The sequence below is a fragment of the Convolutriloba macropyga genome, chromosome 7 (genome assembly GCF_964194025.1).
Source record: "Convolutriloba macropyga chromosome 7, txConMacr16.3, whole genome shotgun sequence".
In the NCBI taxonomy this organism is placed as follows: domain Eukaryota; kingdom Metazoa; phylum Xenacoelomorpha; order Acoela; family Convolutidae; genus Convolutriloba; species Convolutriloba macropyga.
This window is the reverse complement of record NC_134474.1, coordinates 33,551,993-33,579,738: the sequence shown is the minus strand read 5'-3', so window position 1 is coordinate 33,579,738 and position 27,746 is coordinate 33,551,993. Positions and strand designations below refer to the sequence as shown.

At 34.2% G+C, this 27,746-nt stretch overlaps 1 protein-coding gene across 2 annotated transcripts; it reads right to left on the bottom strand.

The window, feature by feature from the left end:
- Window positions 1-4,690: 4,690 nt before the first annotated feature.
- LOC142342219 (transmembrane protein 26-like) lies at window positions 4,691-27,530 on the bottom strand. 2 transcript variants are annotated; one of them, XM_075393475.1, is made up of 9 exons: window positions 27,305-27,530; window positions 24,187-24,397; window positions 19,873-20,006; window positions 19,387-19,552; window positions 18,891-19,121; window positions 14,910-15,014; window positions 13,987-14,184; window positions 13,158-13,346; window positions 4,691-5,073 (listed from the first exon to the last, which is right to left on the bottom strand). In XM_075393475.1, exons 2-9 carry the CDS (start codon window positions 24,385-24,387, stop codon window positions 4,780-4,782), a joined length of 1,518 nt encoding a protein of 505 aa, XP_075249590.1. In that variant the 5' UTR covers window positions 24,388-24,397; window positions 27,305-27,530; the 3' UTR covers window positions 4,691-4,779. The 2 variants fall into 2 exon arrangements, with proteins under 2 accessions (XP_075249590.1, XP_075249591.1); XM_075393476.1 differs by lacking the exon at window positions 27,305-27,530 and adding an exon at window positions 26,991-27,044.
- Between the last annotated feature and the right edge of the window lie 216 nt (window positions 27,531-27,746).

The window sequence follows — 27,746 nt, the reverse complement described above, 5'->3', positions numbered from 1 at the left end:
ATGCGCGAAAATACGGTTTTTCAATATTCGATATTTATATTCTATGTTTTTTTAATTGAATCAAAATTGATCAAAAAATTTGCAAAATCGAACAATTTAGCATAATATTCCATCAATTGTCTCTATATCAGAGGTTATTTTTTGATATACTAACCGACTATCTCATTTTTCTCTAATTTTTGCTAAATGGGCCAAAAATAATCAAAATTGATGTTTTTTTTGTGTACTTGATTAGTATTGTTTTGAAAAGTGTTGTGGACGGGAAGCAGATTGATCAAGGGGACGTGTGGAATTGTAGCAGTGAGGTTAGGTGCGAAAACTGGGTTCAGAATGAGAAGGTCATTAGAATGAGCGGGTTCGGAGTTGTGCTGTTGAGTGTTTGGACTTGGCGGGGCGCTTGGGTGCAAGGGAACGTTTATTGCGGGGGCTGGATTTGTTTTCGGAAAAGGAGGAGGGCTGGTGTTTGGAGCTCGGGGAACAAAGTAAATTTGTTGTCGGGGGCATATACGCCGGGCCAAACTGTTCTCAGGCAGACTTGATATTTCAGGTCCCCTTGCTTGTGAAAATTGAATTTGTGCTTTGGGAAAAAAACTCGGATGCATTATTTTGATTTTCTTGCTGTGCGAACGGCTGTGGTGGAATGGGCTGTTGAATGGGAGGTGAAGAAGCCCCTGGGGCGTGTAAAAAAAGCGGGTGATATTCGGTTCCTTGGTTAATTATGCTCGGAGAGGCCATGCCTTGTTGGCCTGTTTGATTCATTTGCGCCCGTAGGTGCGCATCGTACAACGAGTATAATAAGGGTCGAGTTGCTGCAAGGTCTCATTGCTTAAAACGTAATTGCCTCGACAATTTTTTGGAATAGAGTGGCTCGAAATTTCCGTGCTGTGATCTTTCACTGTTTCGCCGCTGTTGTGTCTGGGGAATTCTGGAGGATCTTTCGTAACCTCTGGATCACTAGTTTTCTCCCTATTGTTAAAACTTAAAGCAAGTGAGTTGTTTATCCAGTCCTGGACAGCTTTTTCACTTCTCATTGAGCTCCTAGCACTTGCAGTTGTTTCAGAATGGCTACCTTTGGAAACAGCATCCAGCAATTCAAATTCTTGCTGAGTTGCCTCTACCAACCATTTCCTGTTGTTTTCCTGCAGCTCATCTAGTTCCATTTGCTTTTTCTGTTTAGCAAGGCAAATGACTGCTTCGTTCTGTTTTCCGATCTCCTCCAGCTTCATTTTGGCAATAACGTAATCATGTTTACATTGACTAGATGTATGTGACAAGGCCATCAATGAGGGGACTCTAGAACGAATGGAAGCCCTCGGTTCCTGAAACTCACTCATTTTATCATCAGCAGAGTTGATGTAGTTTCCTGCTGAAGTGAGGATCTTGTCATTCTTAGTTGTCATTGCTTCCAAATAAGACTCTAATGAAAGAACAAGTGCACTTGGATCCTCCGTTTTTCCAGCAAATGCAATCAAGTCATAAATTTTGTCTACAAAATTCATAAATGCTTCGTTGCACTTTGTTACTGGGTGTTCCAATTTCACTAACCTACTTTGACTATTTATACAATGAAGAATATCTTCATGTATAGCATGCAATTCAGCTTCACGCTTTGACCTGGCAGCGTACAACTTTTTGACTTTTTGATCAAGACTATTAGACAACACGATGTTAAAATTTCCAAAAACCAGCAAAACTACCACTGCCCACGGTTACCTATTATATGCACACTCCAAACAAACAAAATCCTCGCAAAATAAATCCAACGCAAAAGACACCAAACACAGCACACTGTAGACGGTCTGTAAAACAGACCGCCCAAAGAGCAGAAAATGTCGTCGATCACACAGTGCCCGACAAAAACAGAAGTGGAGCGCTGAACGGTATGCGCTCAACGCGGAGGGAGATAAAGGACACACGGGAATGCGAGAGAGCAACGCGCGACAAAACGGAGACGTGACGGACGGGAAGTCGAGCGAGCAAAGCGCGACGCAACGGAAACGGGACAGACGAGAAGTAGAGCGAGCAGTGCGTGACGGAACGAAAACGGGACGGAGGCAAGTCGAGCGAAGAACGCGCAACCGAAGGAAATGGGACAGTGGAGAATGGACGGGCGGGAAATGAGGTCGGAGAGAACTATGTTAGCAGACCACAGCAAAAAACTCAACCAAACAACCTAGCCGTATCTCAAGAACAAAATTAAGTCACACCCTAGGAAGAAAGAGAGAAGTTACTGCAAGACAATCTAGCATAGTTCATTATGGGGCTTAATATAACGACCAATTAATTTACGGCAATGCAGCAGTAAACTGAAAGGATGAAAAGGTCAAGAATTTTACTAACCGTAACTCCATGATAAATTTAAGTCACATCCTAGCAATACCCACACCAAAACAACCAATCAGCATACTAATAATATTAAACAAACTACAGCAAAATTGAATAAATTACAATAGTGTAATTGTAGACTAATCAGTTGGAAAAGTCAAGAAACAATCCAGCCTTAACTCGAGAATAAACTTAAGTCACACCCAGAAGGCAACAAGACCAAACCAACTAGCAATCATACAAGTACACACAAACATACAACAGCAAAATCAATATACTACAACATGAGGGCTAAAAAATTAGTAAATTTGAAAAGTCAAAGGACAATCCAGCCGTAACTCGAGAAAAAACTTAAGTCACACCCTAGAAAGCTATAAGACCTAAACAAAAAACCAGCATACAAACATACGCAACATAATACAGCAAAACAACGACATACTTCATCACATATGACTTGCTACATCGAAATCCGGAAAAGTGTCGGAAGAAAACGAAAAGCGAAGTTTTGGGAGAGCAACGTTATTGAAAAAACGGAACAGGGAGAATTGAAAAGTTAAAGGAAGAAAATGACGCAGACGAAACGGCACATAAACAAGCGACGAGAAAAAAAAATTATAGGAAATCAATAATTTTTTTTGTAGGCCGGAGTTTGTGAAAATTTTCACAACTTTTTGTGTTTATTGCGTTTCACTCAATTTAAGAACCTTCATGTTGAGAAAAATGATTTTTGACAAATTTGTTAAAAGTTTTCATGCTTTTGTCCAATTTTTTCTCTATTTTTGGTCAATTTTTTATTGCAAATTCTTATATATGGAACGGTAGTCCAATAAACTGGGCGTTTTTATGCGCGAAAATACGGTTTTTCAATATTCGATATTGATATTCTATGATTTTTTTAATTGAATCAAAATTGATCAAAAAATTTGCAAAATCGAACAATTTAGCATATTATTCCATCAATTGTCTCTATATCAGAGGTTATTTTTTGATATACTAACCGACTATCTCATTTTTCTCTAATTTTTGCTAAATGGGCCAAAAATAATCAAAATTGATGTTTTTTTAGTCTCAAAAATTATGTTTTTGGAGGTTAATGGTAACCAGTTATCCAATATTTTGGGTTGACTACCCCATTCAATAAAAAAAGTTCAAGGGTTGGGTCTCTTGCCGTCGGAAATTTATCAATTTAGTTCAATATATGTATATAAAATTTCTGTTCTAACTTACAGTTTTTTGGTAGTTTGTTCATTTTTTGTTGAGCCGTTCCAAAAAATATGATCCAGTCAAAGGTCTTGAGGGCTTCCACTAAACTCGAGTTCGTGTTCGTATAGGGCAGGGCATTATAGATCTTGTCCAAACAGTTGCTCAAATCTGGCTGCAAACTTTGGATGGAGTCCCTTTTTTTGTGAACCCTCGGCGCCTGCTTTTTTCTCCATGTGGTTGATGAGCTGCAGGTGAGCACCAATCAACACTGTGGTAACGAGTAAATAACGAGTAACAGCGTGGTACCAATCGACAGCGTGGTATCAACGAGGTAATTTTGATTGAGGTAATTTTAGACAACCCTAATCAAACACTTTCCAGAGAAAAATATTTCCCATATACTTTTTGTTCGGGAAAAGTGGCTCGATTTTGACGCGGCACCATGTAAAGGTGCAAAAAACTCTCTTTCGATCGTCAATTCAAACGATATATTACATAGGCATCAACGTATAAGCATTTGGATGTAATAGTTTCAACGTACAATCCAACCACTCAGTATGATCAAGACAACAAGTGAAAACTTAGACGGCAAGATTTTTTTGATGCTCTTTTACTGGTTTTTTGTCTGATGTTATTGACGTCAAAATCAGTTCATATTCAGTCAGCAATTGTCTAGAAAACCTAAAATTATTAAGCCGAAAACCAGCTTAATCGATACATATCGTGGTTATATTTACTTAAAATTAGGTTAAATCAACTTTTTCGGACCTTTCTACGTATATTAGAACGTATTTAAATCTTATTTGGAACATTTTATATGCCTATTTGTTATTTAGAAATACTCGATTCTGATTGTTTAATATTATCTCGCTTACTTATTTATAAAAATTTATTTATAAAATTTTTATAAATTGTTTATAAAATTCAAGGCAAAATTGTGAATTTGCTGTGAATTTTCCGACTTATCAACGCTAGTTACCGCTGATCCTACATAAATTTGGCTAAACTCTTCGGCCCCGGGAATTTAATAGACTATTTTGCACGATCTTCCGAGGAATCTTGCACAATCTTTCCATTATTTATCAAGCAAGAATCTTGCATATCATGGCTTTTAAGATTGAAAAGACATAAAAAAATTGAGTTTAAGTTCAAACATCCTGAAAGACTTGTTAAACAATACAATTGAATGGGATAGTCTTTTATCATTTTCCCAAGATCATACAATATAGAATTGAGTGTATACGCTCAACATCAAGCTGTTGAGGAACTCGGGCATTGGTCTTCTCCGATTGTGTTTTCACTTGGTTTGTTTTCATCTCCAATCTGATGTCTCACAATCTTCACTTCGTGGCTGAAGTCTGGAACTAATTTCTCAAGGGACTCCTGTTCCTGGTCCTCCCCAGGGGACAAGACAATTACGAGCAATCTGTACGTGTCCATCATCACCAGCACAATGTTCTTCACAAGGAAGAATATGATGGTGTCGTTGTTGCTCAGTACGAAGCGGAAGATCACGAACAGCCGAACTATCAGGAACGGCAGATCCTGAAAATAATAAGAAAATTTAAAGTCAACAAGCGACTGCTTTGCCACCAGCTAAAATAAGAGCAGTTATGCGGTAGCTGACCAACTATTTTTTCACAAAATGAGGTTGGTTACCATTAAATTATCATTAAAACCTAAAAACCACAATTTTTCCAATTCGAGTGCAAATTGGCCTGTTTAGCAGAGATCTTCACAAGATGGGGAACCGGTACCAAGACAGGCATATACCAAATGGATTTAAATTGGGAACATCTGGGAACATACATAGTCTGATCAGGGCTCTATCCAGACTGTACACAATCTGAACAGTGCATTACGTACGGTCTTATCAGGTCCCATCCAGACTTTACGAGGTCTGGATTGGTCACGCCCCTACCCAAACTTTGGTCCTTTGAGTAAAACCCGTTTAGGTTGAACACGTTTTGTTTGAAGTATTCGTTACCTACTGATGTAGGTGACCGACCTACTGTAACAAGTTCTAGCATGTCAACTGGCCGTGACGACTGTCCCGAAAGAAGCTACCCTGGTCAAGGTCCCAGACCCATGCGAGCTCTGATCCGACCGACTTGGGTCGCACACAGGGGTCATCGTGCGACCGAAATCATAGAGTCGGGAAAGTGCTACCGCCGCGTGATAGTCTGTACAATTGTCGCAGAAGGGTCTGATCAAAAACCAAAGTCTGGACATAGTCTGGACCATGACCGGAAGGAGTCTGACTAGAGATTAAAGTCTGACTATGGCCTGGACCATAGTCGCGAGGAAGTCTGGTGAGAGAACAAAATCTGCTTGTAGTCTGAACAACTGAACAATGGTTGCACAATAGTCTGGACAACGGTCGCATAAGAGTGTGATCAGAAACAAAACGAAGACTATATTCTGGACGATGGTCGCACGATAGTGGGCACAATGGTCAAACAAAGAATTGGTCAGAGAGTAAAGTCTGACTATACGGTCTGATCAGAAGTTAATAGAGGTCTTGACAACGTCGCACGATAAAAGTACTTCGCGTGGTAAAAGTCTAGAAGTTCGCCATAAACTGAAACTGGTCTTATTTATACATAGAAAAGAAGATAGATCTGTGGAATCTATCGATAGTTTTTCCGAGCTACGATCACTGTCAGGCAAGTCTAAATTGCATAAAACAAGAACATATAATCCTCGATGGTATCTGGTTAAAATGCAAACTCGAAAGAGCAACTGGTGCAACAAATTACTCATTATCGCGGTCATCACTTCTTATTTTTTTTTGTTAAGTTTACACCTTCCAGTAGGTTAGTTTGCGCCTAATTACATTTTAGATTAACAAAGCTAAGAACTTGACAAAAAGTAGTCAATATGGTAAGAAATACTTGAGCAAACATGAGCAGTCCGAAGTGCGAAAATACACCAAAAATATCAGTTTCAAAAAGATTTCGGAAAAAAAACTTCAATTTGAAAAATTAGCTTTTGGCTGAAAGGAAATCTGGTTTTTTATGATCTATAGTTAAATTAAATGCAATGAGCTATTACAGAATGCAAAAATGAAAGTAAATCTGAGCTGTAATAGTTGTCAGAGAAGCATTTTCGGAAAATTTTAATGATTTCCGTTTTTTAAAGATTACTTTGAGTCAAAATTGCCAAAGAGTCTTTTTCCTTTATAACAAAGCACTTCTTTGACATTTTCAGGTACAGCCAAATGCTTTTTTAAAAAAGTTTTTGGAGAAAAAGTCAACGTAGTCTTTCATTTCCTACTGAATTTAAGTCATTTAATTAAAACAAAGCGTCTCAATAAGTGTATGGGTACAAATTCCAACAGGTGTATTCCAGGTTTCTTTATTGGATTTTCACAGTACAGTGTAAAGAATAATGAATTGCTCCATCTGAAACACTATATGATTCTTCTTTTTCTGTCTTATTGGTTCTTAAGTCGACCATTGTTGCTGCATTCAATTTTCTTAACTATTTATTTAGTTCATTAAAAGTTTAGAAATAAAGCTAAGATAAGCAAAGCATTATGGGAAAAGCACTTCAGTGATCACAAAATGTTTTCCTTTTTCAATCTATTTTTGGAAGTGTCGAGGACACATATTGTGTTGCGTTATCTGCTGTACTTACAACTGATTCATTAAACAAAACTGCACTCGATGTTAATGTTGCTGTTTGTGTTGTTTAGCAAAATACGAGAAGCAAGAGAAAATTTTAAAAAGGTTCATTAATTTGAAAAAAAAAGTGGGGATTTGAAATTTAGTTTTTTGGTCAGGAATTAGGAGTATCAATTCAGTGTATCAATCATATGTTGTTGAGTTATTAAAAAAAAGTTTCAAATAATCCTCGAATAAATCCATGAACAAAATTGAAATAGTGATGAGAGGATCTAAGAGTTAAATCAAAAGATCTCTAAAAATGGTTTTCTCTAAACAATATAAAATTTAACAGAGTAAATGAATTAATCCGCTAACAAAATTGGAAAAACAATCTAAAAAACCTTAAATTACTATTCAAAACTCTTTATCCAATGCCAAAATTTTCTTTTCAAAATTGGTATTTTTTGAACAACGTAGGGAGCTCTAAAGTTTTGACATTTTTTGTATTTAACACGCTTATAATGTTACTCTTCCTTTTTTAAATATCAAAACTTTTAATATCAAATTTTCCAGGAGAGTATCACAAAATGGCTCAAAAATAAAGAAATGTTTTTTTTTGCAAATATAGTATGTTTTTGTTGAGTGTTATTTTGGACAAAACAAGTGCAAAATATTTATTTCTATGGCGGTCTATGTGAACTTTATTTTTGCCAATTTATCAGATTTCATTAATATTTAACGAATTGTAAATCTTATCATGTTGATTTATGCTTCCTGTAAACAAAAAAAGTAAGTTTATATTCAGAACACCACAAGCAATAAGAAGCGACATGCGAAAAGAGAATTTCCTCAAACAAATTTAGATATTTCGATCTTATTACTGGAACAAGGAGGCTCGGTAATGTGCGTATGCACATAATATTCCGCCCCCGCTCATCCACATTCTTGACTTAATTGGCTACAAAATGATGAAGAGATAGAAAACTTTCCAAAACACATCGTTCAATATACAACCAAAAAAATACGATAAATCCACGCTAGAGGGCCGATGATTGTTGTTGATAATAAGAGTACTTGAGGGGACAAAAAAAATTAAACAACAAACATTATTTACGACCAAAACACAATGTTTATTTTAGAAAAAATTACCAAAAATCAAACTCTCATTAGGTAAAAACCAAAAGAAAACAATTCAACCTATGATTGATTAGAAAAGATGTCGGACAAGTCCCCAATGCTACTGGTAAACAGGTCGAATAAAGAGCAAATAGGTTTGAAGCTCAAAAATACTTTTCCAATTTTGAGAACAATTAATTTCACAGTTTTTAATGTCATTAGATATCAACTGAAACCACCAAAATGTTCATTTATATCTACATAAGAAGCAACTGAAGAATATCATTATCCAATGATCGATTGCACTAAATTTCGAAGCCAATGGGATCAACGCTTATTGTTATAATTTAAAAACAATCCAAAAAAACTTTGAAATGTACATATAAATAAAAATCTAACATTTTATGAAATCTCGTAGTAACGGTAGTAACAAAGGCAAAAAACAAATGTTTGAAGCTCAAAACATTTATAAAGATTAAGTTATAGCCATCTGAAAAGAGGTTGGGACTAATTTTTACAGGGACTGAGCTCCAAATCGACCAAAAAAACTAATTAAAAAAAACGAACATCAAAAACTCACATTTATTTTTAAAAACATATATTCAAAAATCATAGCAGACTGAAAAATTACCACAAAAAGCGATGAATTAGGTTTCAACATCTCAGCGAGCCAACTGAGTCTGTTTATAATGAGACTAAGCCACGAGCCCCCAAAGAAACAAATACATAAATATGCCAAAACTTCAAACAATCTTACGACATGACAAAGTTCAAGGCGCCATAAATATAAGATGCTACCTGTAAGAACAGTAAATCATCATTTTACTTTCATTTTAGCAACAACGAGCTTTCTTAATAAAAAAAGTACCTAGACATAACAACAAAAAGAAATCCAAAAAGTGAACAGGTCAGAAATCTCGACGAAATTTTTAGAAGCTAAATGGTCGAAGCAATCAGTCACAACGTATGACCAAGTTCAAAAAATTTGTCTCAATAAACAGAAGTAATTGGGACTTCCAATGAATGAGATTGAGTAATATGGGTGACAAAAATAAAAGCAAAAAGGAGACAGATGAAAAAAACTTTCTTAAAAGTTAATTTGATAGTCATTAAAAGAAGCAGCTATAGACTGAAATCTTTAACTAGGTTGAGTTATGCAGACCACAAAGAATAATCTATTCAAGAAAAACCAACATTTATTCCAGATACGCCTTTTTCGAACATTTTGTTTTTTCTCTAAAACGACTTTGTTTAATTGGACTTGTGAATAATGTGATAATTCGACAAGGAAACAAAATGAACTCATATAATATGCAATTATGAATAAAAAAATAAACCGAAAACGCATAGTACCAAAGTAGAAAAACCATCAGTTGAATATGAAACCGTTACCGACATAAATATAGAAATCACAGGAAGTCAGTTTCTGCCTGTTGTTAAGGAGACTACGCTCGAATTTGAAAAAATAAAATAAAATAGTGGCAAAGTTTAAAAGTTCTCCAATATTTTCTCAAAACAAATATATTCAAAGTCATAGCAGAAATCAGATAACAACAGAAAAATATGGCCAGGTTCTTTTATACTTTCCAAAAGCTAATTGAATTGTTGTTTGGGGAAACTTTGTCATTGGGCTAGCAAAAGTAAAAGAAATGAAAGCAAAACGAAAGAAGTCCATACAATTTTTAGGAAAACATATTGTCAGAGCGATAAAAACCATGAGCTTAATTCTGGAGCCATCTCGTTGGGTCTCATTTATTTTACATAGTATCTGTCATTAATTGAGCCTTGATTTTAGATTCTTGTCCGCAATTTACATGAAACACTATTACATAGCGGAAATATTCTGAAAAAAAGGTCGCGCGCCATTAACATCCAAAAAAATATTTGTCGTAAGAATCCATAGTCAAATCAAGATCAACCCAGATGATGCTGTTTGTCTAAAAAACACTCAACTGTTGAAATGGTTGCGAAATGGATCAATTCTATACAAAAGTTTTCAGCTTGTCAAAAATAAATAATTCATTTTGAACAAGTATCGGGATTGAATTGGCAACAAGTTGGCAAGATTATAATTCCAGAAGACGCTCAAAGCCAGGTGGAGTACATATAGCTCTTTTTTAAGCTCAACAACAATCTGTCTGCAGTTATAAGATATTCTCTTTTCACCAAATTTAAAGCAAGTGGGCTAAAAAAAAGCAAAATTGGTCCCATTTTTGACAAAAAAACTCGGATCGAACAATTCAACAACCCTCCTCTATATTTCTTGATAAAACCTTTAACGCCACAGTTAACAATTTTATGATATTTAGCAAAACTGACGAAAATTTGGTCAAAATTGACGAAAATTTGGTCACAAAAAGTGAATAAAAACAGCTGAAATACGTCTAATATTCACAAAACTTTAACGATAACTCCTTATAAGTAACGAAAAATGAAAAAGTCTTTTTAATTCCATATTCTACGCTGGACGGGCTTTGTAATGATACCACTCACAACTCTCTACAATTATTATATCGATCGGCCAAAATTGACTGAACAAAAAAAACCAATTTGAGTATATAGTTCCTCCCCCCATCAAGAAGGATCGGAACAATGAAGAAGTATTTTAAAAGAAATAATTTTTGTAAATTCATCATATATATTATATAGATAAATATATATAGTTTAGAAATACGCGTATATATTTGCTATATACATTAGGGGGCTTTGAGGTATTTAGCTAAAAATTAGCCGTACGAGTTGTAAAACTGTGCAAAACCTGATAGAGTTTCCGACATAAGGTGGGCAATAATGTCTGGCTCAATTTCGTTTCATAAAATAATGAAATTAACTGCATCAGTCGATTCATTTTCTGAGAATTTTGTGATAATCCACTCTTTTCATCTCCCCTTAAAAATCTTACTGGCCAAAATTTCAGGGTGGCTTAGTAGCTGACAATTTTTTCAAGGGTTATGGAACGACATGAGAACGAATGAGAATAAATCGATCGACAGTTCTTTTTGCTCTGAGCACAATTTACTTTTGCGCTGTTGCAGTTAATCAGCTGTAATAAATCAGTCGAGGTTCGGATCTATCATATGAGTACTATAGTTATGCTCATATAAAATTCGAATCTGCACCTCCTCTGACGAAGTTTAAAAGTTCTCCAATATTTTCTCAAAACAAATATATTCAAAGTCATAACAGAAATCAGATAACAACAGAAAAATATGGCCAGGTTCTTTTATACTTTCTAAAAGCTAATTGAATTGTTGTTTGGGGAAACTTTGTCATTGGGCTAGCAAAAGTAAAAGAAATGAAAGCAAAACGAAAGAAGTCCATACAATTTTTAGGAAAACATATTGTCAGAGCGATAAAAACCATGAGCTTAATTCTGGAGCCATCTCGTTGGGTCTCATTTATTTTACATAGTATCTGTCATTAATTGAGCCTTGATTTTAGATTCTTGTCCGCAATTTACATGAAACACTATTACATAGCGGAAATATTCTGAAAAAAAGGTCGCGCGCCATTAACATCCAAAAAAATATTTGTCGTAAGAATCCATAGTCAAATCAAGATCAACCCAGATGATGCTGTTTGTCTAAAAAACACTCAACTGTTGAAATGGTTGCGAAATGGATCAATTCTCTACAAAGTTTTCAGCTTGTCAAAAATAAATAATTCATTTTGAACAAGTATCGGGATTGAATTGGCAACAAGTTGGCAAGATTATAATTCCAGAAGACGCTCAAAGCCAGGTGGAGTACATATAGCTCTTTTTTAAGCTCAACAACAATCTGTCTGCAGTTATAAGATATTCTCTTTTCACCAAATTTAAAGCAAGTGGGCTAAAAAAAAGCAAAATTGGTCCCATTTTTGACAAAAAATCTCGGATCGAACAATTCAACAACCCTCCTCTATATTTCTTGATAAAACCTTTAACGCCACAGTTAACAATTTTATGATATTTAGCAAAACTGACGAAAATTTGGTCAAAATTGACGAAAATTTGGTCAAAAAAGTGAATAAAAACAGCTGAAATACGTCTAATATTCACAAAACTTTAACGATAACTCCTTATAAGTAACGAAAAAAGAAAAAGTCTTTTTAATTCCATATTCTACGCTGGACGGGCTTTGTAATGATACCACTCACAACTCTCTACAATTATTATATCGATCGGCCAAAATTGACTGAACAAAAAAAACCAATTTGAGTATATAGTTCCTCCCCCCATCAAGAGGGATCGGAACAATGAAGAAGTATTTTAAAAGAAATAATTTTTGTAAATTCATCATATATATTATATAGATAAAAATATAGAGTTTAGAAATACGCGTATATATTTGCTATATACATTAGGGGGCTTTGAGGTATTTAGCTAAAAATTAGCCGTACGAGTTGTAAAACTGTGCAAAACCTGATAGAGTTTCCGACATAAGGTCGGCAATAATGTCTGGCTCAATTTCGTTTCATAAAAATAATGAAATTAACTGCATCAGTCGATTCATTTTCTGAGAATTTTGTGATAATCCACTCTTTTCATCTCCCCTTAAAAATCTTACTGGCCAAAATTTCAGGGTGGCTTAGTAGCTGACAATTTTTTCAAGGGTTATGGAACGACATGAGAACGAATGAGAATAAATCGATCGACAGTTCTTTTTGCTCTGAGCACAATTTACTTTTGCGCTGTTGCAGTTAATCAGCTGTAATAAATCAGTCGAGGTTCGAATCTATCATATGAGTACTATAGTTAGGCTCATATAAAATTCGAATCTGCACCTCCTCTGACGACACATGTACAAATAGCAGTGGATGCATGATTAGAAGGAATGCACGATTTGGTAATCTCTTTGACCGAAAAAAGGTGACCAGGTCAAAATACAGATAGGGAAAGTTAAGTTAGAACTGAAATTTGTTCACCTGCAGCATCATTGTGAAGAGGACTCCCCAGAGATCAGTCTCTGTGAATTTGTTCATCATAACTCTCCTCACAAAAGCCTCTTCATCATCACTTGGTCTCACATCCACCAGGTGGCCCTGTTCATTCATACTCTCCACCCAGTCCCTCCTCTGTCTCGGTCCACCCACGTTACTCTTCACTATCGTGAACTATACAAACACAAATTAATCAGCACGTCTTCAGAAAATCTTACGCTTATTTCTTAGCGCTAAGTTCCCGAGCGGATCACTATTCTGGAAATTATGCTAGATATATGTTAGACATGATCAAATAAAAGAATCAGGTGGTCTAAAATAGAGTTGAAAAGTCTAAGAAATGGGATAGAGGAACTTAAAAATTTAGAAATGAGCCGAAATGGCCGAATTATTGAGAAACAATTTTAATCGAAATTTCATTTACTTGCTAAAAAATGTCTGTGAAACAGCAAAGAACGAAAAGGATGGCTTCGAGTGCACAATGAGCGCGCAATCAATTTCAAGCACACGAAAGTCAGATTGGAGGTTACTTTGAGACAGTCTGATCAAATATAACTTTGGGAATCTCAGCTGGCTAGAGGCCATGGCAATTGGGGACATGACCAACAAACTTGCTTTAGCTGTCGTAGGTGGTTTAGAACCACAAGTACTTGATAAACATGAGGGGCATCAATAATCACTAATATATGATAAAATCGGCAGTAAAACATGACTTTAAACTTGAATATGCCGTATTTTAAGCCTGGAGAAAATGTCCCTTTAGATATAGATATAGAAAAGTGAGAGCTTGGTTGTGCAGAGCAAATTACTTAACCTGTAGGAGACTGACAATCCATATGACCTGTATGACTTTCCTGTACATGTAATCTTTGTACACATGTTCCTCAGCCAGCAAAGAGATGAAGTCCAACATGTCAGCACACATACTCAGGTATGAAATCAACAGGGCTGACAACTGTTCTCGTGTTATTGTGCCTCGGGGAAGCAGCCATCTCCCAAATAACAGCACAATCTGTTCAACAGTTGAAAAACAGTGTTTTTTTTTAAGAAAACTTTTTATGAGTGGTTTTTGGTTAACGGATATTTGGGTTTCGTCCCGTGTAAGAAACCAGAAAATGCGATAATGAAAAACTGAACACGAGACAGAATATTGAACCACACAAGGTCAGCTCAAATTATTTGTTTGGTTTAAGCTCCACGTGGAATTACGTCAGGGTGAAATGTAGTGTGCATGTATCCTCACATTTCTAAACTTTTTTGATTAGGCTAGCAGCCAGATTCAATTAACATGAGCAAATTGCCTTTTGTTTCCTCAAAATCTCAGTTGGCACAATTCTAATAATTGGGGAAATTTATGAATAAATCTTTAATATTTTGTGGTCTATGGGTTTCCTTTTTTGCAATAAGTAAATTAAAATTATAACCATACGGTTAAATATACCTGAAACAAAAAAATATTTCAAATCATTCAAACAAAATAATATAATAAACATCAACAAATTTCTTAAAGAATCACATTATAAAATTTTCTTTCGATTGTTTTAGCTAAAACAATCGAAAGAAAATGGGTTTCCAGCTAAATCTCTTTGGAAAGTTTAGAAGTATCGCATAGAATCATATTTAGCATATTTAATAAGAAGTATCGACGGATCTCTCAAAGTAGCGAAACAAAAATAATTCTCTCAAAATAAACAATAGCAGTTAGGAAAATGGCAGATTGTTTTTTGTGTGAATTACCAGCATCATTTGTACATATCTGCTAGTCTCACTGTCCAGGTACTGAGCTACTGTTGATGTCTTTGACAGTTCTGCAGTCAGCTCCAGCAGGGAGTTCAGCTGCTCCTGAAGACAGAATTCTGCAAAGCTTCTTCAAAACTCCTTCAACTTGAGTTGACGCATCTTACATTTTTTTCAACCCGGAAATCATCAAAAACGATATACGGTTTATTGATGAAGAGCATTTTGCTTGTTTACGATATCGCTATGGTATACGTGAAAGGGCTAAGTATTTACACCGATAGTGAATACTTTTATTTTTGGGGTGTCCCGTCTTTTCATCTTATTTCTTTCACCCCTATTTGATTTCATTTCCACCCAAAATTAGGGATGTGTAAGGTTTGGGGAAAAATTTTGGGGTTATCAGTCTGCGGATTTAAATGATGTATATGGGTGAAAAAATGACAATATAAAGTTAAGAAAGGTGGATTAATTATTCCTCCAATATTTGATTACTTGTTTAATTTGTCAGATCTATTCAACAATCTACCCTCACAACAATCGCACTCTTCTTGAATATAAATTAAACTAGAAGGCTCGAATTCTGTGCGTGGAGCAGAATGTTCCTACATTTGACTTTGTAAGCATGTAATGCATTATATCATTACATTGAAAATGACATTGCATTAAAACTTACCTGAGCCCAACTTTCCTCTTTATGCAAACTTCCGTAAAAATAACAATTTCAAAACTCAAGCGCGAAAAAAGTACGGTAAAAGAACATTTCAGAGGAACCAAAAAGGTGGAGTAACCTACAATTACGAAATTAATTGTTATTTGGGCGTAATTCCCCTTTAGATTTCCGTTTTTGACGATTTTAATTTTGTTTCATCGCTTCATTCGGTATTCCCTTAAAATTTTGCCTAGCATTGAGAACGTTAACACTTTTAAGATTAGTTTAAGCAAGTATCAAATAACTTTCAATGCGCAGCAATTGAAAATTATTTGATCCTGTTTGCTTTTGACAGAAAGTTTTGTATGCTTAGAAACAACAGACAATTTGGCAGTAGAGATTTTAGAATTTTTTTACAGGTTTAAGCTATCCATGTTTTATTTTAATAATTAAGAAAACAAAAAAAAACAGAAACATTTATTCAGAAAAGTTCTTTAGTGAAAATTTTATGACTAACAAACTAAGATTATACTACCAGTCCCCATCAATTTGTCTGAAACTGCCCTTGTCAAAAACGAATAGTCATCAGTCAAGATCTTGCAAGAATCTGTCAGAATCTTGCAAGACGATACATCGCCTTGCAACAATTTCTGCCAGAATCTTGCTAGATCGTTTTTCAAGATCTCTCAAGATAACCATTTTTTGCAAGATTCTGGCAAAATCTTGCAAAATAACGATCTCGTCTCGACAAGGGTGATAAATACATCTCAAAAATTTTTTCAAATTTTATCAACAAATTTTTGATGAATTGAAAGCAAAGCTCGACTAATCCTGAAATATAATGCAAACAAAAAAAATAAAAACCATCAAAATGGCCATTTGCTGATTTAATGATTTAACAAAAAAGATTTTGGATGTGAACTGACCTCAGTGATTCTGAATGTAGAGTCATAGCTTTCCAAATGTTTATCTTACAAGATCTTATAAGAATCTCGTAAGATTTTACCCGATAAACATTTTTTGTCAGGCAAAATTTTTATCCTGAATGATCTGAAAAAAATGAACTTTTATCCTTTAAGATCTAATCAAATCTGATAAATTTTTAAGCGTGTAAGACCTGATAAACTGTCTCACAAAGTCTTAGTCAGGCTAAGCATAAATTTATAAGTACTTATAAGAGAGTTGTTTTGTAAGAAGTTTGTAAGATCTTGGACGATAAAAATTCTCAGATGTTTGGGGAAACAAAGTGAAATGAACGAAGAGAAAATTGAAGAACAACAAATACAGGAGAAACAAAAGATACAGAGCAACAAAAGGGCACAACTTAGAAAGTTACAACAAAAGTAATTTTTAAAAAATGGTGTCGAGTAACCAAAAATCTCGACTTTAATAAAAAGTTACCATAAATTCGGCTCTGCTCTTTTTCAAAACATATAGGACTTGTCTTTAATGTTCTCTAAAAATTACCCAAAAGAAGCTAGAATGAGGGCAGGTGAAAATTTTTAAGATTTAGCACATGTAACTGTGGTGAACTCTGATAAAATGTTACAATCTTTTCATTAGAGTGTCTTGATTTCGATTAGTTATATTAAACGTTTTCCATCAGTAGTTGTAATGAAATCAAGCAATGGCATTAGAAGAAGTGAAAACATTGGTAAAATTACCGCGCGTGACCATTATTGCTTGCAAACTTATTTTTCTTCTCACTGCCAGAAATTTGTTTTGATCAAATAGCTACTCGGTTCATCTTTTGTTACATGTAATGCACCGGCAAAACACTCTGAGTGACTTCAAATATTTCTGAGTCAGTTTAAAAATATTAACGATCAAAAAACTCCACATTCAATGATTTTTTTGAGAAGCATTATTCACACTTACCCGTTTCCAATCAGATCTCGAATTTTTTCTTCATTCGCAAAATATCATCACTTGAGGAGAAATAGTTAGTAAACGGACCCATGAGACCAAATGGTCCAAAAGTGAGCTGAAAATTTGTGTTTCACAAGCAGAAAATTTTCACAGTGTTAAAAAAAACTCAAATGTTGTTTTCAATACCTTGCAGAATTTTCATTGTTATCCAATTTGATTGGACTAGCAAACAATTACAGACCTAAATTAAAAGCATTTTTTGGGAAATCGACCCAAATGGAGGCAAAAATGATTCCGAAAATTTTCTTTAAGTGCAACAACATTTCAAAATGAACAATCTCAAGCGTAGGCTGACAATTTTTACCTGATGGGTCTATAACTTAGGGGAAGAGCAGCAAAATGGCTCTAGTGAGAATTCCCTTATTGTTGCATTCTTCTCAAAACCTTTTTTGGTCTGTTTTTCATTTAAAAATCTCAAAATCCAACGGCCGGTTTTTCTTACGAAACCAATCACGAATTGCTGAAAAAAATTTGCCTGCATAAATTTAAAAAATGTTTTCACTGCTTAAATATTTGTTTCAAACAACAGTTTCAGACTTGAAACTTGCAAAAACGAATAATTTCTAACGAAATCAATCATGAATTGCTGATATAACCTTTGCCTACATAAATTTAAAATGTGATGTTTTCACTGCTTAAAAATTGGTTTCAAACAACAGTTTCTGACTTGAAACTTGCAAAAACGAATAATTTCTAACGAAATCAATCATGAATTGCTGATATAAACTTTGCCTAGATAAATTTAAAATGTGTTGTTTTCACTGCTTAAAAATGGGTTTCAAACAACAGTTTCTGACTTGAAACTTGCAAAAACGAATGTTTTCTTACGAAATCAACCATGAATTGCTGAAATAAATTTTGCCTGCATAAATTTAAAATGTGTTGTTTTCACTGCTTAAAAATTGGTTTCAAACAACAGTTTTTGACTTGAAACTTGTAAAAACGAATATTTTTGTTCTCAAAGTTTTTTTCGTGGTATGTGCACGTTGTTAAATTCATGGTTAATGTTAAAGCGAATGTTAATCAACGTTTCCGGCGTGAAAATATCAAGAAAACCAATTTACCCCCAAACCTGTGGAGACAAAGTATTTGAGAGGAGCGACGCTATTTATCTACACAGGAGCTTGACGGCCACTTCCTTGCCTTCAGTAATCATGGTGAGAGACTTGAATTCTTACGATCGTACGCTTTTGGACAAAGCTTTCAGTTACAAGCTTTGTCAATGGAACGCAAAGCTTGCTCTTTTTCCAAAAATATTCAATTCATGAATGCACACTGCTGTTTTCATCTTTTCTTTTTCAAGTTTTCAATTAAGATTTCGATTAAGGGCGATAATAAAGGCAAACGACCGATCCCTGAAAAACCTAAACTTTATTCTTCAAATTGTTAATAGATAATACCTCGAGTTGTTGGAATTCGTGATCATTAGTCTTTGGGGGCTGCATTTGATCATCGTTGTGATGGGATGGGTTAGAAGATATATTACGTGGGGAGACATGCTCGGGTTGTTCCCCATCAAATAAAGATGGTGGTGGTGAAGGAGGGGATAGGGGTGGAGGGGGTGGTGTGACGGGTGGTGTAGCTGATATAGCTGATTGACGAAGAATGTCTATACTGTCCTGCATTTTCTCCTTAAACACAAATTACGTCATGTTATATTGCACTACCTACCTTTTTGTTTCAATCAAATAGACGAGAATAACTATTAACAGCAAACAGTTGAGTAGGAAATTTTAACTCTGAAATTTTAACAGGTTGAAATCTGCGATTGTAGACTGCTCTTACAACGTGTACATGTGTTCCTAAATTAACTGATGCAATCTCTCTCCAGACCACATTATACGTTCGCAGCGATGGAATTATCAGTTTAAGTTGTTAAAGATGCATTTATCATACCATGAGCTCCTCATCAGAAAGACCTTTCTCATAAGGAGTGTTGATTTTTGCCATTGCAGTAGTGTTGTCGATCCTGACCAATACGATTGACCTGCTATCGTAATTCTGTAGAATCACAATACTTGGAACTGAGCTCAGCAAGTACAGAAAGACTGACACACAAAACCTAGGCATTAAAAAACATTCAACATATTACTTTTATCAAACGATGAAATTTAGCATTGGTAGCAATTATAGTAGCAACAAAAGTATGATTGAATAAATGAAACTTGAAACATTTGAAAATGTTCTACCACACAGACAAATTAGTTTGTCGTTTTATGGTTGAAATACGTTCAAATTGTAGAAGCTTTAAACCAAATTCGCCTCTGCCATTTTTTCAGCTGTTTCTGAGAAAGTATTATACTGAATAGAGGTCACAAAGTCACTGAATGTATTAGTATTCAAATTTCACAAGATGTTGGAGATTAATAAAAGTCAGTTTACCAGTGATAGTCTTGGCCACACTTTCGACAGAGGACATAGAATGTTTCCAGTATGATGAAGACGTGGGGAATGATAATAGGCCACATTGTCTTAGCAAGCTCTATTTCACTCGTTCCTTTCACTTCTGACTTCTTCTAAAACTCGTCAAATTCATTTCAATTACCTTTCATCATTTGTATTTATTTCAGATAATAGATTATTTATGCATTAAAAAAGTTTAAACTGTGACACTGCGACAAATTGTAAACTTAAATTCCTTATTTAGTCGTCTCTTCAATTTTGTGAGTTGGAAACAATTTTTCATGTTGTCTCAATTAACCTTCGTTAAATGAGACAATATGGGCCAGCAAACATTTTTATTTCTCGATGTCACTCTTGGATCATGAAATAATGGTCACAATGTTTAGCGTGAGCAGCTTTTGATGAAACTGTATAATTGCATTTCATCAGAATAACAGTGAATAAACTTAAAAAATCCGTGAAAAGAGTAGCGAAACTGTGTTTCTCGGGTTAAGAAGGTCTCAAAAATGTTTGCTATCAATCTGAACATATCCTTAGGTTTTTTTCAATGTTTCAGGTCACTTAAAAAGTTCCTTCTAATTGCTCTTGTCACTAACACATTTTTTTTTCAAAACAACCCCTCAATGGGATTAAAAATTATAAAAGATTTAGTCGGATTTGACAGCATTGGCCAATCAAACTGGCCAAGCAAATAAATGATTGGATTTTGCTTAATCCGTTTCCTTAATGTCATGTTTATGGAGAAATTCAGTTCATTCATTCAAACGTCGATTATAGGTTAAAGTTCAGTAGTTGAAAAACTCTCCGGCAAAATTTTCAGCAAAAAAAGTATGTGGTTCGTTTTCTGCAAAATTACTGACCTCCTCAAAACAGCCACATTTTGAAAAATTTGCTGAATTTTTGAGCAATGTCTTTTGCCACAGATTGATGTCTCGTCTAATTCATACCATTTGAGACCTTTCAACTCATTATTCGCTATTTTTTTGCAATTAATGAACGTGGGGACTCCATTTATAAAAATTTATGACATTACTTTGATCTCATCTCATCAGATTCCCTCATTTAACAATTTTGATGTGCCACTTGTTTTTCAATCTGTCGTACAAAAATATTCACTCCTAAATTACGTGAAAATACTAAAACGTTTTGGATGTGGTCAAATATGAATTCGGCTACAATTCTGTTAAACCCGTTTTTGGTATCTCTCAGTTTGCTTATTTGTCTGAAGATGGATTAATGGTTCAAACCAAGGAAATTCTACTCTGCTGTTGTTTCATTTTAATTGCCTGCTGAATTAGCGGTCAATTTTTATCTGAAATTTGATTCTTAGAGCTCTTAAGTTTAACTATCTCATATTGATTTAAATTAATTTGCGGATTTGAGAATTGTTTTCCCAATCTTTTCACGTATTTCGCTTGTATTTAGAGCTTCAAAATTTTCCGTTGCTCTTAAAATTTAAATGATATGGATTACAATGAGGCGCTGACATTTTAAGGATCGGTTCATACTTGTTCATAAATTTTGATGTTAACTAGAAGTTAAAATAGAATAGTGATTTCGTCACACTGAAAAAGTAAAAGGAGCAAAAAGCCGTGAAATTTTTACAAACTGTTTTTGAAATGGGGTGACAAATTGGTCTTTGCACAGACTTTTAGTTTTCTAATGTATACTTTTTCTGACATAATACAATTTGACTCAAATTTTGCTGTTTTGTCCTTAATTTAAGAGAATTGTTTCAAAAAGTTCATTTGTATACCTATAATGCACATTTGTATTTTTTGAATTCTGCAACGGGCAGCTAACGGTTTATTTTTTTGACTTTGACTCTGCTGTTCTGCCCGTTTTGTAGTTTTTTGTTATTTTTTTCTCTTCTTTGTATATGACAGATCTTTCAGTTCTAACGAAGCAAGGAATAAAGAAGTAAATGAAGCTATTTAAGTCGTTTCCATTCAAACTAATGTTATGACGCATATCAATTAATTAAACAATTCTTAGAATTTTTCGTGTATTTGGAATTCATTTTGTGGCCCTGGCAAGATGACTTGTTAAAAATCGGCCATCTTTGCCCATTTTGTACGGCATAATTGGAAATATTTAATTGTTTCAAATGATTTCTTTGATGACGTTGAATTTTGAACGTTCCAAATTACTTTCACGATAACTCTTTTCAACAAATAGCACATGCTTTTGAGTTCCTCCTTTGTTGCAGTTCTATCACCTTGTCCTGTTACTTTGTCCAATAATAGAAAAAATTGTGTTGACGTATTTGGACAACTTTGATGAGCTTGATTTTCCCAAATTATTGTCAAATTCAAAATTCGCCTAAAGTCTCTTACCATTTTTTCTTGGCTCTCTGTTTGTTTGTATTAACAAATGTTCTGTTCAATTTTTAGTGTGCTCAAGTAGGTTTAGCAGTTCTTTTTTCATCTAGTTTATAGTTTGAATGAGCTGAACGAGTTTCCTTTAAAATTTTTTCTAAAAAACGCAGACGATTAATTGACATTGTTATTAATAATTTTGTTTGTATTGATTTATACTGTGATGATTATAATGGGCTGTACTTCACTTGAGGTTAGCAGTCAGATTGTTAGTTTGTTTATTTATTCATATTTTAGTTGAAAACTTGTCTTGTTATAGTATTTGTTTGCAGTAAGCTTTGCAAAACATTTTTAGTCTATGTAAATTAATTTAATAGTAAAATAGTTGAAATTAACACACCCGAAACGTTTTTTTAATTAATCTTTTTATATTCTATATAAACGTAGTGCTGACCAAGGTACGGTTGAGATTACAGGAGGTCGAGAAAACATTAGTATTTACATGAGCAGTTGTCTTTGAAAATGATTATAATTAGATAAAAGAAAAATTTTCACCATTTTGTACAATAATAGTGAAAAACAACAACCGAGTTTGACCTATAATTTTGCAAGAAATGCGTAGCTTTCAAAATCATCACAAAATCTATACATTTTTACCAAAGATTTTTGTATAGAGAAAAGATTTCCAGCGCAATTGAGTCTGATCGAAAATCATTTCGCGCAAAATTTTTTATATTTCAATTTTCTTCGTTATTATTACTGATAAATGATGACTCTACCAAGAACCAACCATGCAGCAACGAATTATCATTCGACTTAGCTAGTGCCTGCTCGTGCTTATCAAGTCAAAGTAGTTCGGGTTGATAGCGAATAACGGTTCCCATTAAGAAGTAATTTTAACTAATTGTAGATCAAGACGTTTTTTTTGTCTTTCAACTATTGAGTCAGAAACATTCTCCAATGACGTACTGAATAAATTATTCCCTCAACTCTCGTGTTTTTTTTTATTAGGGAGACTCTAAGAGTGGCTTTTCCCTAGTTGAATAAATTACTAAAAACAATAACTTTTATGACATAATATAGCGCTCTTAAGAGATTTGTCCTTGGTGAGAACCATTCTCTGACTATGATATTTTGAGTACACACTTTTCAGCTCAGAGGCTGATTCGAGCACAATTTCAGGAGTGACTTTCAGGAGTGATTAGGAGTGACTTTCGAGCGCACGATAGTTTGATCGGTGGACACTTCTGTCTGGGTCGGTCTGATTAGAGGTCGTTTTTGTTTGGGACAGCCTGATCAGAGACAATTTCGGTCTGGTCTTCAAAGTGGGTTATCGGAAGATTGAATAAATTTTATTTCTCGATTATTCTTTTTTAACTGTGAGTAAAATTTCTTCGCGTAAAGTTTGCTGAAATTGACGTGATTAAAAAATTGAAGAAGATAAATATATGCTAAAAATAAGATGAATATGCTCTACATCCTTAATAAATTTATAAAGAAATTGATTGCAGAAATGTTTGAATTATTTGCAGGATCATGAATGTGAGGAAATGTTGATGTAGAATTGAGGCATACAATTGCGTGCAATTTTAGAAGATTAAGATGGGAAGTTTGTAAAACAGAATTTTGTTAATTTGAATTTTTATTTTTGCAATGTATGACAGCACTAGTTTTAAACATGATATTGTACGGATTTTCAGGAACTTTTGAAATGAAAATTTGCATATTGCGATTATCGGAAAAGCAGGTTACTGTGCAAAAGAAAGTAACTTAAGCTACATTTTTCTTCAGCGTTTTGCAGGATAAACATACAATGAACCAAAGGCCTTGATCATTGTGGCACATAAGTTTTAATATGAGCTCGTGTCTGTGCCTCTAAGGGTACAACTAATGTATTATGCAAAAGATCTCTGGGACTATGATCCAATATAGTCATCAATTATAAGAAACACCAAATCACAGGAGCAGCACTCACAATTAAAAGGCTGAGGACAAGAGCAATGCCAGTGATGAAGAATGCAAATCTGACAGCTACAGCCATTATGATGTTGTGGAATGTCCTGATGAAGTGACCAATTCCAAGAAGCACAGCCAACACTTTCTCCCTACATGACCAACCCTGCACACTTGTCTTACTTCCTATTCCATCGACCATTGCTTGTTCTCTATCAACCATTGAGTCGTAACTGAAACAGTAGTGATTTTCTTTTAGTCAAGTCTCAGCACGGTCGAGAAGCTTTTGGCCTCTCATAGGAGACTTCTGTGTGAGTTGTGTCCAACACTTTTCTCTCTTTATATTTTATAGCAAAGAATCAAAAACACAGAATATTTTTAGGTGTATTATTTATCCTTTTTTATAGATTTTCATTCCTCCATAGAAAGTTAGCCGAAAGTGCATGAAAAGTTAAAAAAAAGTTACAGATTTTTTCCTTCATAAAATATTGATAGAATTAGCATAGAAATTTAATCTAATTTATATATCTTTTCTTAAGAGTTCGCTGAAAATGAACATAAATGTGTCTTTTTGCAGTAATGTGTACATGGTAGCTCAGCTACAGGAAATAGAGAGACTTATTTGAATATTTGTGTAAAAACATCCTAAAATGACTGTTGTACAAGTTTATTGTAAAAATATTTTGATAGATTTCATTGCTAAAATTAGAATTACTCATGAAAACACCATGATTAGATTGTCGTGAATGTATTAAACTAAAATTTATTCTTAAATTTTGTACAAAACATTGAAATTTCAGGAAATATGCAATGAAATTTGAGGAAATATAAAAGAAAAACATAATATAGAAACAAATGTCCAAAATAAAATAGCTCATGATCAATTTGACGATAAAGATTTGAGAGTCATTAATGGTGAATCTGTTGATTTTTCAATGTGAATAAGTTAATGCTGTCTCATTATCAACACCTATATTATGGTTTTTAATGATTATTTTAGCAATGAAATATATCAAACTAGTGGGTATATTAATACTCCTGGTAAAGAGTCATTTTTGGCTGTCTTTTTCCAGAGTTTATTTTTATATGCTTTTGTCTCTCGTGGTCCTGGAGCTACCATATACACGTTATTTTGAAGAAAATGAAAAAATCTCAAGACTCGAATATTGCACTTAAATTTTGTTTCAAGTTTAGCAAACAGAGCAAGTTAATCTCTCTATTTGTATGAGTAAAAATAACTTTTGTGCAATTTCTGCTGCAGGTCTTAATTTTAGGATGCATATGTTTGCAAACCAAAGTTCCAGTATTTGATTTCAACCTTCATTAGATCTCGACTTTCATTTTTATTATGTCACTAACAGTGCATTACTAGCGCATAAATATTATAGAGACAATATGAAATGACTGAAGATAGAGACGCAACATGAAAACTGTGTAGGATGGAACAAACTCCTGAAAGCTCGGTGAATAATCAGCTCAAATTAGTAAAACATCAGTTCATTGAAATTTTTTCAAAATTGATAATTTTGCATCTTTAGTGATTTGAAGGGCAGTCATCGCACTCCAAATACTCCAAAACAACTTTGCACTTTATGAATGCAACTACTGTTGTCGTCAGGGTGCAATCTGTTCCTTACTTAGAGAGCTTCAGTTTTTTCCGATGCATCTTTGAGAAATATTATCTAAAAATGATTTATGAGTTTGGAACTGTCAATAATTAACCCACTTAAAAAATCAATTTTCGAAAACAAAAATCAACTCGCTTGATTTTGCTGTAATTTTGCTGTGCAAATAACCTTTATGGGTTGTTGTTATTTTTAAAATTTTATCCTTATTGAAAAAAAGATCAAAACCGTCCGCGAGGTTCAACTTTTTTCTCCTTGTTAGGGCCACTAAACTAATCGCAGAGAATTCTTTACCAGCGAAATGACGGAAAGTTTTTTATCTATTTATTTTTATACGTATTTTTCTCAATTCCAATATAGGAAGACCATTTTAGGAGTCCATATCCCTCAACTTCTTTTTCAGTTTTGAAGCTCCCAATTTTTCAGCTGTTTTTAAAATACCAGGTTTTTCTATTATATTGCGTTTTTACGACAATTTGTCGGCAGCTGGTGTCTTACAAACTCAGAACTCAAATGTTGACGAACAGTTATTCTAGAGCGAAGGTATTTTGAATACTTTTTGCAGGGCAAAACTGGTAGGGGACAACCACCCACGCGCCCACATAAGCAATAGAATACTGAGAACTTTTTTTACAGGATTAACCATCAAAAGGTTCTTAACAACTTTTAAAAAAAATGGTTGCTAACAACTTTTTCAAGAAAATCGACTTTTTGAAACTTTTTCAAACTAGTCTCTTTAGCAAATATTTACAGTTATTCACCACCCTGATAATCAGAAACTGTGTCATTAATTCTCCAGATCAAAGTTCTTTTTAAAATCTGAGAAATTGCGAATAAGCAACTCTATAACCAAAGTCACGAACTGTTGTTGGGACTGTACACAAATGGAACAGGCATAAAAAGGTATTCCTAATATTCTTCTAACTTCTTCTATTTTTTCTTCTATCTTTTTTTTCCAGCTAAACCCGGGATGACAAAAAGTTGTAATCATAAAACTTTCATATTATGGACCATTGACTTCATAATTCAAAAAAGTTTTGGGAAATTGTCATGACTACAACTTTGCCATAAATGACAGTTTTATTTACAACTTTCATTTTATGAAAGTTCTATGATTACAACTTTCCATAGAAGCCATAATATGAAGTTGTTATTTTGTAACTTTTTGAACTATGGGAGCAACCCGGGAATGTTTACAAACCGTTGTCAAATATCTCAAAACCCGACGGCCGGGTTCAAACATTTCGGTGGTTCAGTTTTCTTTTTCTTGTAACTTTTCATACTCAATTGAGCAAGATTTTTTAAACATATTTTTTAAATCAATAAAGTGCGGATTGCAATTTACTACGTAGAAACTGTAAGAAAATCAAGGAAAATGAAAACATTCTTTTGTATTGTCTGGCTACGGGGAAAAAGTCATTGGTGGCATTACATAATTCAGTTAATGATAGTAACGGCACCAAATCTATATATTGTAAGAGAACAGCAAAAAGCGAACATTGAAGTGAAACAAACCTGAAAGTAGTGTCCACTGGATACAGCCCAAAATGAGCCCAAAATTTTAGCCCCAAGGGGAACTTAAAAGCGGGTAATAATGTTGTTTATCTGTTTATTTCCCCACCGCTAGTTAGGCAGGCCTTCATAGAGCGTGACCAAAATTTTAATAAACAACAGTTTTGCTGCAAATTTTGATCAGGATATTAAATAATAGTTTGTATAGTAATTGAGGTAGCAATATAAGGTTTATTATAACCGTTCTTTGCTAAAAAAGAAAACGATCAAAATATATTAAATAGAAGTCAGAGAGGGTTGCTGTTAGTGACAATTTTGAATGGCTGAAGTAGACCGTTACATAGCAAGGGTTATTGGATAAAAAAAAGGATGTTCATACTTTACTAAATGGCTTCATTCCCAAAAGCCATTGTTATCCGATTCGGACTGATAAGGCCTATAATGC

Coding starts and splice junctions, on each gene's coding strand:
- LOC142342219 (XM_075393475.1), bottom strand. CDS start 24,387: ATGGTTGATAGAGAACAAGCAATGGTCGATGGAATAGGAAGTAAGACA. Junction 19,122..19,386: donor TTTCTGATGAGGAGCTCATG/GTATGATAAATG, acceptor TTTGTGTTTAAG/GAGAAAATGCAGGACAGTAT. Junction 14,185..14,909: donor GATATGTACAAATGATGCTG/GTAATTCACACA, acceptor ACTGTTGAACAG/ATTGTGCTGTTATTTGGGAG.